The sequence below is a fragment of the Diabrotica undecimpunctata genome, chromosome 5 (assembly GCF_040954645.1).
Source record: "Diabrotica undecimpunctata isolate CICGRU chromosome 5, icDiaUnde3, whole genome shotgun sequence".
In the NCBI taxonomy this organism is placed as follows: Eukaryota; Metazoa; Arthropoda; class Insecta; order Coleoptera; family Chrysomelidae; genus Diabrotica; species Diabrotica undecimpunctata.
In genome coordinates, this window is record NC_092807.1 from 157,477,851 (window position 1) to 157,495,814 (window position 17,964).

The following is a 17,964-nucleotide window of genomic DNA, read 5'->3' on the forward strand; positions in this document are numbered from 1 at the left end:
AGCTTGGAGGAAATGCCTTGCTACCGCATCCGGAAGAAACCGTGGTTACTCCAGAAGGCATGGACGGTAGCTCTTGTACTGGACTAGGATTCAAATAGGCTAATAACCTGTTCACCTTATTCACATCTATTGCAGATGCTATAAACAATACAGAAATCGAACGACCAAACGGACAACTAAAACTACAGAATAAATATTCGAGATTAAGATAAAAATTACGAACTTGGAATATCAGCATAAGAACAGAATTATATGTTCCTAATATTATAGTGATAAACCGTAACATAAGGAAGCTGTGTGAAAAGAATAAGGACTTAAAACGAGAAATCGCTAAATTTAGCGTAAACATTAACAAAAGAAAAACAAAAATTAAGTGCACAAAATTTGTTTGACATGACAACTTAAATGTATAGAATCATACCTTCAAACATGCCTCCAGATTTCCCTACCTGGGCTCAATAGTAAATGACAGGAATAACGTCAGTCAGAAATGAGAGTTCTCGAGTTGCTGCAGAGTTGGCTGGTATCTCTCTTCCTTTTTTCGAGTAGGACTCAGTATGTTCCCTTAAAGTAAAATCTTTCAACATCGACCTTGCGTCACATCAATTTTAAAATTTCACAAAATTTCAACATTTGATCTAAGGAATATTAGACCTTACTATGTATCTAGTTTCAATCCTCCCAATTGTCAATTTGGTTCCCAGCTCAGTTATATTGGTATCGTAGGTGAAAACCGATTAAATAACGAATGGAGTCTTACAACGCTTACCACTATTCGTAAACTCTTCATCATCATCATCATCAGTGGTGCTACAGCTCTAGTTGAGCCTTGACCTTCCCCAGTCTATTTCGCCAGTCGTTTCTGTTCATCGCCAACCGTTGCCAATTTGCCGCGCCGATTTTCCTTGCGTCCTCGTCCACACCGTCCCTCTATCTCAGTCGTGGTCTGCCTCTACTCCTATTTCCCACTGGGACCGATAATAGAGTTCGTCTGGGTGGGTAATTTTCAGTTGCTCTTGACACATGTCCAGCCCATCTAAGACTACCTATTTTTATGAAGGATATTACATCTCTACCATTTACTATTTTTTTATACTTCTCGTACAATTCGAAATTATATCGCCTTCTCCAAATAAACTCGTAAACTTCGTAAACTCTTAACAACCACAAAATGTCGAGAAATGTCCTATCTAGGTCACATTCTTCAAGGTAACCAGTATTGTATCTTGAGACATACCTAATAATACAGAGTAGAACATTTTCCACTGGATATCTGAAGTAGTTAGTCGACCAACTCTTTTAACTTACGTAGAATCAAAATAATTTGCAAGAATGGTTGGTAATTTCAACAAGACCGGACAAGGCCGATCTCCCTAAATTTTATGTACAGATAAAGAAAGATCGTATGTCCAACAACGATAAAATTTGATACAATCTGTTGGTCTTCTCATATAACTTAGTGTTCCACTGTCCCTTCTACGCTAATACATTTAATCTGCTTTTTGTTTTTCGGTCATGTTTCATATAAGGGTCCTCCTCATCTATTTTTTCTCTTTTCTAAGTGTGCGTGTGCGTGTTTTGCTTCGGAGAATGAGTAACCAGTCATGTCCTTTATTTGGTCTGACCATCGTACTGGAGATCTTCCTCGCGATCTTTTACACCCTACGATACCTTCAACTATCATTTGCTCCATGCCTTCTCTTCTTCTAGTTATACGTCCAAAATATCTCAGCATATTTTGATTGATAGTTGTGATGAGTCTTTTTTTTTTCGTCTTTATAGAGGGGGGGTCTGGAATCTTCAAAAGACATCTCAGTCCAGGGCGCCGCCTGCAGGATTCGTTCTTCGTACTCCCGGCGATAGTTACCGAGGTACTTTAAAATGCCCTCTCGTCGCCGAGTCTACGCCGAACGCCTACCTGCTAAACCAGACCCTCCTCTGTCATCCAGCGATCCGGAAGCGGAATGGCCGCTGTAAGGCCGGTATCACTTTCGAATCACTACCTTTATTCATTCATTCTCCATTCATACACATCCACACTCTATTCATCAGCAAGGAGGTTCCCTGTCTCGTTTAGCGTTGGTTTAGCAGTCTTTCTTCCTCTTCCTTTTTCTTGATCACTGCACGGATATAGCTGTGTATGTTAGTCCAAACTAATTTATTTTCAATCATTCTCTCAATCATTTCTCTCACTGTAACAAAATTCACACCTGTCTCTCTCTCCATTCTGTTCCTTTCCACTATCCATCTGCTGCAATCTAACATCGTATGTGTCACAGTGTCCGAGTATCCACAGTATAGGCATTCATCGTATCAGCCTTTCCGATCCTATAGAGGTAGGCCCTAAAACACCCGTGTCCTGTGAGCACCTGCGTCAGGAAATAATCCAGTCGCCTGTGGCCACAGTCCACCCAATCTCTTATGTTCGGGATCAGCATTTTCGTCCACTGTGCCACATCTTCCGTGTTGTTCCATTCTTCTTGCCATCTTTCAACTGACCTTTCCCTTTCCTGTCTTTTCTCGGCCACAGTAAGGTTTGGACCTCTTCTCTCATAAAGCTCTTTTCTTTCCACCGCCAAAATATGCAACGGAACACATCCAGTGATGGTCCATAAGGCTGCCGCAGACACAGTCCTGTAGGCGCATGCCACTCGCAACAGACTTATTCTGTCTACTCGTGTCATGAGACTCCTACAGGCAGTTATCTCTACCGCCTCGCTCCAGACTGGTGCCGCGTAGAGGACGATCGATTGTACAACACCGTGTAAGACCCTCCTCCTTTCGGATTTGGGTCCTCCAATGTTCGGCATCACCCTCCCCAACGCAGCCGTACTATTCGCAGCCTTCCGGACCACCTCCCGCACGTGCTCTCCCCATTTTCCATTCTGGTGCAATGTCACTCCTAGATACTTTACATGTTTCTTAGGTGTTAGACATGCTCCCGCACATTTTAATTCAATATTTTGCCTATGCCTTGTCCCCTTCAGAATGATGGCTTCGGTTTTCTCTGTCGCAAGTTTCAGTCCGTGCTGCGTCATCCATTTCTTTACGACGCCGCCTGCGTTTCTAACCCGGTATTTGAGATCTGGCTCATCCCGAGCCACTACCAGTACAGCGAGGTCATCCGCGAATGCGAAGGGGGTTGTACCCTCTCCATATTCACAGTGCATAACCCCGTCATATGCCAGATTCCATAGCGTCGGGCCCAATACAGATCCCTGGGGTACCCCGGCCGTCACGTCCACGATCGTGCCCTTTTCCACCATAATCCTTCTCTCGGACAGATACTCCGCCACCACATTCATCAGGTAACCAGGACATTCTCTCTCCTCCATAGCCTTCATTACCTCGTTCCACTGCAACGTATTGAATGCATTCTTAACATCAAATAACAGCAGAGCCGCCCAGCGATGTTCATCCCCTCTGTTGCGCAATGCTTCGAGTACACTCATGATTGCATCAATCGTGCTTTTCCCTTTGCAAAAACCAAATTGCCTCCTTGATAAACCAATGTTGTGATGAGTCTAGTTTTTATGTTAAGTTTTATGCAACATTTTACGGTAGACCCACATTTCAAATGCCATTCTACGCTTTGAATCAGCTTTTTTTTATTGTCCAAGTCTGTGAAGCATAGGTGGCGATAGGAAATATCAATTTTGTGTTTTTTGTGATGTGAGTGTTCTTCCAGTGTTGCCGGTCTGGCAACTCTGGATGCATGTTCCTCTAGCTGTACACATTATGTTTTTAATATAAATATTTTACCTTTATACTATTCATAATAAAAAATTGAAGAAAATTTATATATCACCAGGTGTATAATTTTAGTTCTATTAAAAACGTATTATGAAGTAAGTACGTTATTGATTTGATCCTTAAATTTTTATTTATTTTTTCGATCACTTAAAAACATATCTGAAGACTGCGATGTCCCAAGATTATTGGTATCTCAGACACGTCAATCCTAGGGATTAAGATTATATTATTATTTTCTACCACAACTAGACGCGTGATCAGATTTCTTGTATTAGAAATGTGTTTATTTACCTCGTGATATCGCGTAAATCCATTTTATAGGTGATTAATCAAACAATGTGAGTATGTACGTAAATATATGTTCTTGAACTTGGATCAAATCGTAGTACATGTAATTATGTTTATTGTAATAGGATTTATTTTAAGACTATCAACGTTTTTTTCTTCTCTTATTCATTGATTTATAGAAAGTGTAACATACCAGGAATAAGACCAAAGACACAAGACATTCTACGAAAAGTTAAAAAAAATAAGCTAGGCTTTATTGCTCTATTTGCAACAAAAAAGAAAGAACAAGGAATGCAGACCTGTAGAAAATGCATGCACATCAGTGGCGTTAAAAAAAAGAAACTTGTCCAAAAGGATCGATAGCTATACAGAAAAAATACTAGTAAGGCTAGTGAAACATTCTCAAATAGCCTCTCCGACTTAAATGTCAACCTCATTTGCACGTTTGTGAACTCTGTTATCACAGATAAGGCTCTGGCGACCGAGTATTAGCGGAAAAACTGTAATAACTGGAATTAGGGAAATGTAATTCCTCTAAAAAACACCCTATACAATAAAATAAAATATAAATGTCCCTAGGTGAATAAAATTAAACTAAACTAATTAAACGAAGCGTTACCAACAATCGAAGAAAATCTAAGTATAGAAGAACATTGGACTAAATGTAAAGAAGCTATGCACACAGCGGCCGAAACTGTATTAAAACCTATTAAGACCAAAAAAAACGAAGATTGGTTCGATGAAGAGTGCAGACATATCAACCAACAAAAAAACGAAGCATATAAGAGACTCCAGCAGCGCAGAACGAGATTAACTCTGGAAGATTATGAAAATCTTAGAAGAGAAGAAAAGAGAATGTTTAGAAGAAAAAAGAAAGAACAATACGAACACGCTCTAAACGAAATTGTTAACCACCACAATGGAAAAGACTCACGAAAATTCTACCAACAGATAAACAGCTGCAGAAAAGAATTCAAACCCAGAATCATAGCCTGTAAAGATAGGGACGGTTCTATAATTAGTAACAAAGAACAGATACTAAACAGATGGGCGGACCATTTTGAAGAACTGTTTAGCGGCAACCACGAAGATGGTGAGATTGAGGATCCCATGTTTCAAATGAATGAAGATGATCGGCAACCACCCCCCACCGAAGAAGAAATTAAAGAAGCCATCGCAACACTGAAAAATAATAAAGCTCCCGGTTCGGATAATCTCCCTGCCGAACTTTTCAAAAATGGCGGCGACCCCCTCATTAAACACACGCATAAACTGATAACTGCAATCTGGCAACAGAAAGAAACACTCACATATTGGAAGTTAGGTGTACTGTGTCCTATACACAAAAAGGGAGACATGATGGTGTGTGATAATTATAGAGGCATCACTCTACTCAATATCGCATTTAAAGTGTTCTCCTAAAGTGGGAGGATATCAGTGCGGTTTTCATCCTAATAAATCAACAACGGACCAGATATTTACAGTGAGGCAGATCCTTGAAAAAACCCTAGAGTTCGGCGTCGACACCCACCACATATTTGTTGACTTCAAAGCCGCATACGACTCCGTTAATAGAAATAAACTTCTACTTGCTATGGTAGAATTTCGCATTCCGTTTGATCTTGTCCGGTTAACTGAACTTACACTCACAGGTGCAGAGAGCATGGTAAAAATCCAAAACGATCTCTCAAGACCCTTCCATTGCAAAAATGGACTAAGACAGGGTGATGGACTATCGTGTCTCTTATTTAACCTGGCATTAGAAAAATAATTCGAAAGTCGCAGATTACTACGAATGGTACTATCGTTAACAAATCAGTACAAATTGTCGGATACGCAGATGACATAGACATCATAGGTAGGTCCACAGAATCTCTGACTGAAGCATTTCGGTCGTTAAGAGCATCTGCACACAGAATGGGACTAAATACAAATGTTCAAAAGACCAAATATATGTGTTGCACTAGGTCAAGCAACCCGACACCTACACGAATAATAATTGATGACCTAGAACTGAAAGGTGTTGACACCTTCATATACCTAGGGTCGCTGCTAACCAAAGATAACAACGTCAGTGAAGAAATCAAAAGAAGAATAGTGCTCGCCAATAAGTGTTACTATGGCTTAAGAAGACAAATGGCCTCAAATTGCCTAGAAAAATTAAACTGACTGTATACAAAACAGTAATAAGACCAGTGCTAACATATGGTTCAGAAACTTGGACACTAACACAGAATGACTAAGAATTGCTCAAACGTTTTGAGCGAAAAATACTAAGACGAATATATGGAGGCATAAAAGAACAAGGTTTGTGGCGCAGGTGTTACAATTTTGAGTTGTATAGAAGATTTGGAGAACCTGACGTTGTAAAATTTATTAAGGTAGCACGCCTCAGATGGATAGGTCATGTAATCAGACGAGAGGAAGATGCCATAGTCAGAAAAGTTTTTGACCGAAGAGGGCCGATCGGACAACGAAGAAGAGGAAGATCGAGACTTAGGTATCAAGACAACCTAGAAAATGATTTGAAGTCTATCGGAATTAGAGCATGGAGAAGAGTTGCCAGAGACAGGGGCGAATGGAAGATTGTTCTGAAGAAGGCTTTGGCTCATAAAGAGCTGTAACGCCACTGATGATGATGATGATGTCCCTAGGTTAATAGGAAAAGTAAACATACCAAAGTTTAGAAAAATCCTTAAAGCTCAACGTCTATCCGTCTATCCCAGATCCCTTGCAAGAGAAGAAAGAATGAAGAATTCCAGAGAAGGAATATATATACATATATATATATATATATATATATATATATATATATATATATATATATATATATATATATATATATATAATGAACCAGAAGTATTTGCTGACAACGTAAGGAAGTAAACGTTAAATAGTGGGTTTGCAGCAATAAATTTAAAAGAGTACACATTTCATTTTTATTGCTGCAAACCCACTATTTAACGTATATATATATATATATATATATATATATATATATATATATATATATATATATATATATATATATATATACATATATATATTTAATGTATTTTATTTTAAAGAAAAAAAATTAAAACATGGTGTTTCTATTCACCCCTCAAAGGGGGGTGAATAGAAACAGTACTTTAATTTGATGTTTGTTTCTATTGAAGGGAATCGGGGGTAAATAGAAGCAGTTAGATATGGTATTTTTAATTTATAAATGGATAAATACAAATTTATTTCTCAACATAATGATTTATTTAAGTAGGTAGCTATATAAACAAAAGAAATTACGTAACTCTAAGTAAACAAATTGTGAAATTAGACAGGTCATCTTCGAAAAATATGTCTTTAAATCGCGTACTTGAGGAAAATACTGGGGAGTATAGTTTTAGGATGACGTCGTTTCTGGAGACAAGTGATTCTTCTTCAGTTATGGTAAACTTATTAGTTTGTTGCACTCTTTTCAAAAATATTCCAACGAAACCGTCATCTTCAAGGAAAGCAACCTTGCATATATAACATCTAAAAGATGTTTTTTTTACCATAAACTTTGACTAACATGTAGTCATCTTCATTGATGACGAGGTTTTCGCCTGAGGCCTTGTCAGTACTTTCATCTAGATCAGGGGCATCTGAAGAGTCAGTATCCTGCACTGAAAAGTCATCTTCATCTTCTGATGATAACTCCACACGCTTTCGGCTTTTATTTGGCTGAACCTGTTTGGAGGAACATGGGTTTTGGTCACTAGCAAGTGAAGTTTGGGGATTTAAGTTCTCATCGTCGTCGACAAAGTCCTCAACACTGATACTTTTGCCGGGTTTCACATTAACTTTGGTTCTCTTTTTCCTTATCTTAGGAGTCTGATCTTCTCTAAGACTATGAAGGAGCTCTTTGAAACTATTGTCAACAGCTTCGTGGTTCTTCTGAATGTTTTCAGGATTTTGGTTTTCCTCTTCATCAATAATTTGTGGAAGCATAGACAGCACTTTGTTCCTATTTAGAAACGCTATACCGCACTTCTTAAAACCGGCGATCACATTTTCTTTCTTCAATGAATCACACAACTTTTTCAATAACATTGGAAATTTATCCTTATTAACAGTTACTTCCGCTCTTCCTGTGCCCTTTTTCCACTCTTCGAGAATCTGTCGCCATGTTGCTTTCAATGGCCGAAAAAATGGCACGTCCAAAGGTTGTGTCCAGAGGTTTATAAAAAAAAAAGGTAGCATACGAGGTTTTAAGAATTTATCCAAGGGTAAGCATAAAAAACCAATTGTCCGAAGTGGAAATTGAAACGTCAATAAACGTATTTTAACCTTTAATTGTAGCTTATTCTCATTTAAATAGTAATTAATTTAAAATGCCACAAGAAAATAGCTTCAGAACAATATTATATGAAGCTTCATCAGTTCTAACTGTAGTATATTATCGATGTTTTGATATATGTACGTAAACTTTACTCATTATTTAAAACTAACTTACCAAAAAAAAAACAAAAAACACACAAACTCTGCAGAAAATAATGTTCATATTCGTAAATACGAAGATTTAAAAAATTTTAAACGGACATTTATTTATCGTACGGCAATTACAACACATTTAGAACAAATACACAAACACTAGTAATGTAGGTATTTGACAAACTTTAAATAGTTACAAACAAACATCAAGTGTATTTATATAATCAATTGACTCTGAAGTTGCAAACAGGAAGTCTTCAGGGCTACAATTGTAGGATCTTGAGGGACAATCTTGAATAATGTGGTCGATGGTTTGGTTCTCCCCACAGTCACATTGAGGAGACGGGTTCTTTCCCCATTTATGTAGCATGTATGCACATCTGCCATGTCTGGTTCGGATCCTATTTAGAGTGGACCATGTTTTGCGTGGAAGATCAAAACCTGGTGGCTTCTTATTTCGTGTATCCTCGGTATCTTGGTGGATCGGCAGGTTTATATTGTTCATGATCTTTTTGTACTCACGTGTAAGTGCGTCGACTCGTCGTAAATGTGGAGGTGGGATGTGACTTAATACTGAAAGCCATTGGGTGGGAGTTGATTTAATTGTACCAGCTATCATCCTCATAGTGCTGTGCAGCTGATTGTCGACCTTTTTTACGTGTGGACTGTGTAGCCAGACTGGAGCACAATATTCAGCGGTAAAACAAGGGCTAAGGCAGTAGAGCGGAGAGTGGAAACCGATGCTCCCCAGGTGGTACCGCAGAGCTTCTGTATAATGTTATTTCTTGTACTCAACTTTTGGGCAGTTTTTGTTAAATGCTCTTTAAATGATAGCGTTCTGTCTAGTGTTACGCCCAGGTACTTCGGTGTTTTGTTGTGGGTAAGTGTGGTATTTTCAAACCGTATGTTGAGTTCCTTTCCAGCAAGTTTATTGTTCAGGTGAAAGCAACTAACTTCTGTTTTGGATGCATTTGGTTGAAGTCGCCACTTGCGAAAATATTTGCCCAATATATACAAGTCTGCCGTCAGAACTTCTTCAGACGTTTCTAGTATTCTGCATCGTGTAGCGAGGGCCCAGTCATCGGCGTATCCGAACTTTCTTGACTGTGTTTCCGGCATATCTGCTAGGTATAAGCTAAATAGTAGTGGAGAGAGCACTGACCCCTGTGGTAGGCCATTCTTAAGTTTCTTTGGTAGGCTGATATCTGTGCCCATCACTACTTGAAACATTCGGTCGTTGAGCATGCTATCTATTAGGCGTGCTATTGGTTTACAGGCGATTGCAAGTTTTAAGTCTTCTTTGGAAACCGGCTTCGATGTAGGTGGTGAGTGACATTACCTGGTCTGCACAGCTTCGTTCTGGTCGAAAACCCGCTTGTTCGACTGGGATCGCCTGGTACAGTTTTGTACTGATTCTATTATATATAAGCCTCTCTAATAGTTTGTAGATGGCAGAGAGAAGCGCAATTGGTCTGTAGTTTTTTAGGTTGTCGGCGGGTTTGCCTGGCTTTAGTATGGCTATTATCTTAGAGCGCTTTAGTTCTTGTGGAATATTTCCAGTTACCATAAACGAACATTTGGCTTCATTTAGAGATGGTTCTCCACTGAAGACAAACAAAGCACTAATTCAGTGATTTGTTTGTCTTCAGTGAAGAACTGTCTTCAAGGTGAGAGGAATTTAAAGGAAAAATCATTCCACTTCTATCAAGGAAAACCGTGTAGCCGAAGAATTAATTGTGGAAATCGCCATGCAAAATAAATCAGCTTTACAAAAAATTATTGAAGAAGCTGATGAAGATGAAGAATTTTTTTTTTCAAAAATTAAACACTATAATCAAAAATTATATTAAAATTAAAAAATTACATACGAAAGCTGCAATCTTTACCTTTAAAACGCATTTTCATTTTAGTCGATACGACACTCTAATCAAAAGATATCGAATTTTTACCGCCGGTCGCTTCAAGCGCTGTTTCTGTGAGAACGGTTCATTCTACACAAAAAGTGCTAATTTTTGTTCAAAAATTATCTTAGCTACATTTTTTATTTAAAACATTTTGTTTTCTGTTTTCCCACCGCCCTACGATGAGGCGTCAAGCGGGAAGCCGGTTGGTAAAAGTAGTAAACTGTTTTGTATCTTTTTTGGTGTCCCAAATTGATATTCCCAACAAAATTCAGCTTGTTCGTGTGATTATTAGAGGTAAAATATCTGGCAACTGGACTATAAGGGCTAATAAGAGATATTTTCTACCCCTCAGAATAATAAGCACGTATTATAACGACATATAAAATAGATTTTGAAGTTCAGCATAAATATAGATTTATCCCAAAACTTCATCAAAATCAATACGTGTTGTTGGAAATCGGATATTTTACGATATTTTTGCCGTGCTACACTAGATTACTAGTATTGGAAGAAAACAGTAAGTTATAAATAACAGCTAATAATAGCTTTTATAAAATAGTTTAAAACCGCTTGACTAAAGTTTTGCCGTTTAAATTTAATGGTATAAAGTTAATTAAATTTTGTAATTAAGTATAAACGATTACGCAAACCAATTATTATTTAAAATTATGAATATGATTTTTAATTGCATAATTTTTAATCGCAAAAAACTAATTTTATAAGACAACTTTTTCATTAATATAAACTAATGATCCAAAAATTCAAAACTTTCATCTAATTCTCAGAGTGATCAACTTTTGTTACACAGTCACAGAAAATCATTTATATCAAAGATATGTTTTTTAAATAAACCGGTCACTTATTTTATGTTATTCAGGTTTCCGAAGTAACCGTAAAAGCTTTATTAATATTTTTATTTATTTTATTTATTAATAAAATCTAAAGAAAGGCACAAAATGCACAGAGCCAGAGCATACATACAAGAAAACAGGTGCAGTTAGATCGGAATACGAGAGTACTAGTGAAGAGAACTGGAAAAGCAAAAATAGAGGAGATAGTAAAAATGAAGAGATTTTGAAAAGAGCAATTCAACAAAGAGGTTACCTAGCAAAAACAGTCCTAAAAATGAGAATATGAATAAGATAAACATAAACCTGTACAAAGTTTTCCAAAAGTGTGCAAAAATACAAGTATCTTAGAACGTTAATAAAATATAAGAATGATTTTTTTATACAACTAAGTACACGAATTAAAATTGCTCATAGTTCATTCATGAAATTAAAACAATTCTTTTGTAACAGAACTTTAGTAATAACTCAAAAACGCGCATGTCGAACTTTTGCGAAGACAATGAATGAAAGAAACGAAAATTACAATATCTAGACCATGTGATGAGAAGGACCAAATATCAGCTTTTAAAAGCTATTATTCAAGAAAAGGTTATAGGAAAAGGCAGCGTTGGATCAAGACGAATGTCTTGGCCCGTTATCTTAGAAAATGGTTTGTGTTCATTACATCAACTGTTTTAGAGCAGCTGTAAACACAATGCAAATAGCCGTTATGATCACCAACCTTTGATAGATTACGAAGACTTTATGAAGAAGTGAAAATGAGACACACATTCATCTTAATTAGTTTTACAGATATTTGATCCCGGAAGTTATATTTTTACGCCATTTTTTGTGTATTATAGATATGTAACAATAAAACACTGAAAACTTTGTTTTCAAAACTTCCACAAAATTTATTTTAAATTCTTATCACTACAGCTGTTTCGGCTGATTGCCTTTCTCAAGTGATCTGTTTTTGGCATGGGTTTACACTTTATAGTCTCTAATGGAATAGGTTGACTAGGGGAGAACTGTTTGTCTCAAGCTGGTCATTCAGAATTATATCTGTGTTTTTTAATTTGTTCATTTCCATAGATTCTAACAAAGATAGCTTAAGGCCTTTATTTTGAATGTGGAGAATTTTAAATTCGTCATTAAAAGAATGATTATGATCTAGAAGGTGAAGTGCGTATGTAGAATCTGTTTTTCTATTATTGAAAGCCCTTTTATATTCTGCTATTCGTTTATTAAAATTTCTACCTGTTTGACCAATGTAAGTTTTTGGGCAGTCGCCACATTTAAGTTTGTACACACCACTGTGTAAGTGTTTTTTATGTTGGCTCTTGTTGTTATTAATATATTTGCCTAGGTTGTTATTTGTTTTGAAAGATGGTGTTATTCCTTTCTTTTTTATGTGTTTGGCTATTTTTGTTGATATTTTGCCTGTATATGTAATCGAGCAGAAGGTACTGGGTTTTTTCTCTGGTGGTGGAAATACTAAGTTCAGGGCTTTCTTGTGTAGTTTTTGATTTAACATTTTATTAATTGTTTGTTCGTTGTACCCATTGTTTACTGCTATTTGCTTAATGATATTTAATTATGTCTCAAAATTGTATTTTGACATAGGAATTGCTGTTAATCTATGTAACATACTATGATAGGCTGCCAGTTTATGTTGTGTGGGATGGGATGATGAATTGTGAATAGTCGTGTCAGTATGGGTAGGTTTATGAAATATGGAGAAGTCATGTTTGTTTTTAAGTCTGGTAATTTTTAAATCTAAAAAATTTATGGATTGATTTTGTTCTGTTTCTATTGTAAATTCTATATGACTATGAAGAGAATTAATATACTATAAAAATTGGTCGAGTTGCCTGTTAGTTCCTGTGAAACATACCAGTACGTCGTCTACGTATCTCAACCAATATAAAAACTGTTTGAATATGGGATGTTTTGAAATCTTTGTCTCTAGATGATCCATAAAAATATCTGATAGCAATGGGCTTAGAGGATTGCCCATTATAAGTCCTGCACTGTTATTTGTATATAATTAATTATTAAATTCAAAGTAGTCCTGATTTATGCAAACTTCAAGAAGATGTAAAATTTCAGATGTAATGATTGGATTTATACTATTTTGGTCTAAAAGGTTTTTTACTAGAATAAAAGTTTCTGTAGGAGGGATACTAGGAAAAAGATTTTTTACGTCAAATGAAATTAATCTGGAGTTGTTAGGTAACTGAAAATGTTGTATTTTATTAACTAGTTCTATTGTATTTTTTATGGTAAATTTACGTGAAAATTTAGTGTGTTCTAAAATAATCTCTAACAGTTTTTTTGAAAGTTTATATGACGAAGCTGTATAAAAAGACACTACAGGTCTTATTGGGTCATCCGGTTTGTGTAGTTTAATGAAAGAGTATAATTTAGGAGGCTGTGGGTTCATGATACTGAGGTATTTCTGTTCTATTGGATTTACTATTGATTTTGAATTTTCTAACGCTAACTTAATTTGTTTTTGATACTTTTCTGTTGGATCTTTGTGTAACGTTTCAATGTTTTGATTATTTAAAAATTCTATTGTTTTGTTATTATATTCTATTTTATCTATAGCAATAGTAGTGTTACCTTAGTCTGCTTTTGTAAACACTATGTTGTTTTCTATTGATTTATTTTTAATGAAATTCAATTATTATAGATATATTATAGATACTGCTCTATTTGCTTGCGTCACTTTAATAACACCCAACTATTTTTTTGTTTTCTATTGTCCTTTCTCTTCTTCTTCTTTTTACGTAGACATGGCCCTCTTTGTTTTTCAATACGCCGCCAGGAAGTTGTCGTAAGTACTACAGGCAGATTACTTAAAGATTCATACTATTCTTGACAACACTAATTTAAAAAAAAAAACATCAGATAAGAACTGCGTGCTTTTGCGATATTGCCAGAACACCTCGTACATTGTGACACAGTTCCTAATTCTCGCATCGCAAATAGGTACACACTTTACTAATTATTTCTTACTACTATTTCTTATTACTAGTTATAGTAATTATTTTTAATCAACTTCACTTTCTTAATAGCTCGCAAGACAAAAAGGAAAAACTTTTTGTATGCTTGTATTTCGTAAAATACAAATAAATTTCACTATGCGTTAGGACTCGTTAACCTACAAAAAAGCACCAAGGGCCTTGGGGTAAAAAAAAAATTTGTTAAATATTACAACACGAATACTCATTTAGATTGCAGAACAACTAAAACTGCTGAGAAAAACTGATGAAGAATATGCTAAAATCACTATTGATGCAGATAAATGTGCCATACATTTTCAAAAATAAAAGAGCTGTGTTCCCTTAGTTTTGTATGTGCCAAAAATCTCTTAAATTTATACCCTAGAAAAATGGCGTTGGCCTTATTGTTCGTTTTGGCGTTAATACAATATTACCGGGAAAATATCTTTTGTTTAACTGAAATGCATCTTTGTACTCTTAGAACGACCTATTCTACTAATCCACTCTTATCCTTACATCAAATTCAAGATCAAAAAATCAAATCAAAAATTTTTTTGAAAAAAATATATCCAAAAAACAAAGCAAAAAATCACAAAAACTCGCAATTTTTTGCGCCATAACTTTTTTTCCACAGGCGTGTAGGTATAGGCAATGCTTCATAAAAAAAAGCTTATATTCTTTCTTTTCAAAATGACATTTGTTAGAAGTCCTTAGAGTTTATAGTAACCAAGATACGATTTTTCAAAGTTTATGTTTTGTATTTTGATAACGATTTCCGAAGTAAATCATAAGAAGAGTAAATTGTATTAAGATGTCACAAGAAAATACCTGAAGGACAATAAAAAAATACCAATATTTGGAATGACTAAGTTTACCTGGACATTTATGTGGTCATTTTAATGTTAAGACATGAATTATGGTAATATTATTTTAATTAAATATGGTATTAAAGGGCTTAAATATAATAGCATAGAATACACAGTGGTGTGTACAAACTTAAATGTGGCGACTGCCCAAAAACTTACATTGGTCAAACAGGTAGAAATTTTAATAAACGAATAGCAGAACATAAAAGGGCTTTCAATAATAGAAAAACAGATTCTACATACGCACTTCACCTTCTAGATCATAATCATTCTTTTAATGACGAATTTAAAATTCTACACATTCAAAATAAAGGCCTTAAGCTATCTTTGTTAGAAGCTATGGAAATCAACAAATTAAAAAACACAGATATAATTCTGAATGACCAGCTTGAGACAAACAGTTCTCCCCTCCTCAACCTATTTCATTAGAGACTATAAAGTGTAAACCCATGCCAAAAACAGATTACTTGAGAAAGGCAATCAGCCGAAACAGCTGAAGTGATAAGAATTTAAAATAAATTTTGTGAAAGTTTTGAAAACAAAGTTTTCAGTGTTTTATTGTTACATAAAATGAATTTCCATCAAGTAACGGTCGAATCCATCAAATATATATATATATACATTTTCTAAAATGTGGAATTTTTATTGTGTTGCAACTTGCAAATTAAAATTTCTTAAATAGAATTGTTGTGTAGTTTTTATGTACGAATGTTGTAATTTAATATACTAATTATATTTTGCAACAGTTGCTTTAAAATAATAAAAAAATGTACAATTAATTCTAGAGTCAAAGAGAAACGTTAGGAAAATATTGACCTTTTCCTTATAATAACAAATAATAACATCGTAACCATCAATATAAAAATTTTACAAGTGAAGTTTTGTTTTAAATAAAGTATGTATTCCTTGCTATTAACGAATCAAATAATCAAAGTATTTATTTCTTTTAAAAAATAACTACAAAAATATTTCATTCTTTTATTAACAGGGAAGACTTCATTCAAAACAATGAAGACTTTATTCAAAACAAATCAATGTTTTGAATAAAGTCTTCATAAAAAATTTTCATTTTGATGGTTAAGATGTGTTTCCCGAAAGAGGATATACGCGTAATACGCCTCCATTATTTAAAAATCGCGCTAAAATCTAGGTAAAGAAAATCTGGCAACGTCGGCATCGCTTGGGTTAATTAGCTTCTCGTATTAAATACCCTGTAGAATACAATGGAATTATCAACCGATGGCGCACTAAAAACTCACCCTGTATATGTCAGAGATTAAATAAACAAAAAAAAGTAAGGCGGAAGTGAAAGTAAGCCAGATGCTACCACAAATTAAAACTACTTTAAATGATGCTACTACCCAGCAGTTAAAAATTAAGATACAGAAAATCAACAACGAATCTGTAAATAGAAGGGTTAAGAAAAGCGAGAAAGAATCACACTAAAAAATTAAAGGGCGGAAAATGTTTTATCCTATCATTAACATTTATTAATCAAACTTTAATGCTGTAGGTAAATCTATTTCATTTGTGTATTTTGTAGCAAGTTGCACCACGAATAATTATTACTAGAATAAAATAGATGTGTACCTATCTAAAGAATAATAGCAAAAATTGTCGATTAAGTAAATCAATACGAACATTAAAAGGACCGAAATTGTGCATCCATGAAAAGTTGTGAACTGTATCATCTTGGACGTATTATGTGGGGAACTAATAGTTTCTTAATTATTAAAATTTTAATAACTTCTTCACAATATAGACTGCAAATAAACTAGCATGAAAACTTTAGAAAATATTAAGTAAACTTCGAGTACGTAAAGAGGTCATCTCAGGAAATATAGGAAGAATAGTACACCTTCAAAGTCGTTATATTATATAATATACTAATCTGAATAGTGACCCATTTATTACATAATATCTTCTGTTGAATTTTTTGATAAAAGTGACTTACCATTACTATTATTTGGACATTCTTTCACTGCCGTAGCCGCAACGTATGCAACACTAACAGTGCATAAAACAACAATCAAAACGTATTTCATTTTGCACGTTATCACTTAGTCAGGCAATAAACTACCGAATACTACCTAGACCACTGAGTTGCTGTTGGTACTGTAGCTACACTCTCACTTCAAGAATGTTTTAAATAAGAAGATTCGTCCTTGACCCCTTCTATACCTGACACTTCCCCAGGTATGAAACTTTGAGCCGGAATATTTTGTGCCAAACGATATTTCCTAGTATGTAAAGGGATATTAGTATGAGACAAGAGTATGACAAGAGTTATAATAATTGCAAACGTGAATTGAATTCGCAAATGTGTTTGTTGATGTCTACTAATCATGACCTTTGAAGTAAATCTGGTAGAACAATCGAGGAGGAAGAGTCCCCGCATGTAAAATAGATTATTCGTTTTATTTCCTGAATGCAATTTGTTAGTTTATATAAATAAATTTAGATAAAAGATTTATGTTTATGATAAAATGGGATTGTTAAAAAGGCATACAATATAATATGTTGTGGTGCTTCGTACTATGTAGAATGTTCTTGTTATTATTAATATTTTGATAAAAATAATCAATCCTCTGCTAGTCCAGTGAAAAGTTACATTGAGACTACATTTTTGAGAGGATGTAATTTTATTTTTTGATGTGTGGGGATGATTATAATATATATATATATATATATATATATATATATATATATATATATATATATATATATATATATATATATATATATATATATAGCGAAACAATATGTCAGGAAGCGCTCCTAGAGCAAAACATTGGTATGAACATTAACGGAGAGTTAATTAACAATATACGATACGCTGATGACACGCTAGTAGTAACAT

At 34.8% G+C, this 17,964-nt stretch overlaps 1 protein-coding gene across 1 annotated transcript in view; it reads right to left on the reverse strand.

Annotated features, from left to right (window-relative positions):
- Npc2b (Niemann-Pick type C-2b) overlaps nucleotides 1–17,245 on the reverse strand; it is a 33,692-nt gene extending 16,447 nt beyond the window's left edge. The window contains exon 1 of the mRNA XM_072533074.1: nucleotides 17,059–17,245. Within this exon, the coding sequence (XP_072389175.1) occupies nucleotides 17,059–17,149 (91 nt within the window). The 5' untranslated portion in view covers nucleotides 17,150–17,245. The remainder of the gene's footprint in view (nucleotides 1–17,058) is intronic.
- Between the last annotated feature and the right edge of the window lie 719 nt (nucleotides 17,246–17,964).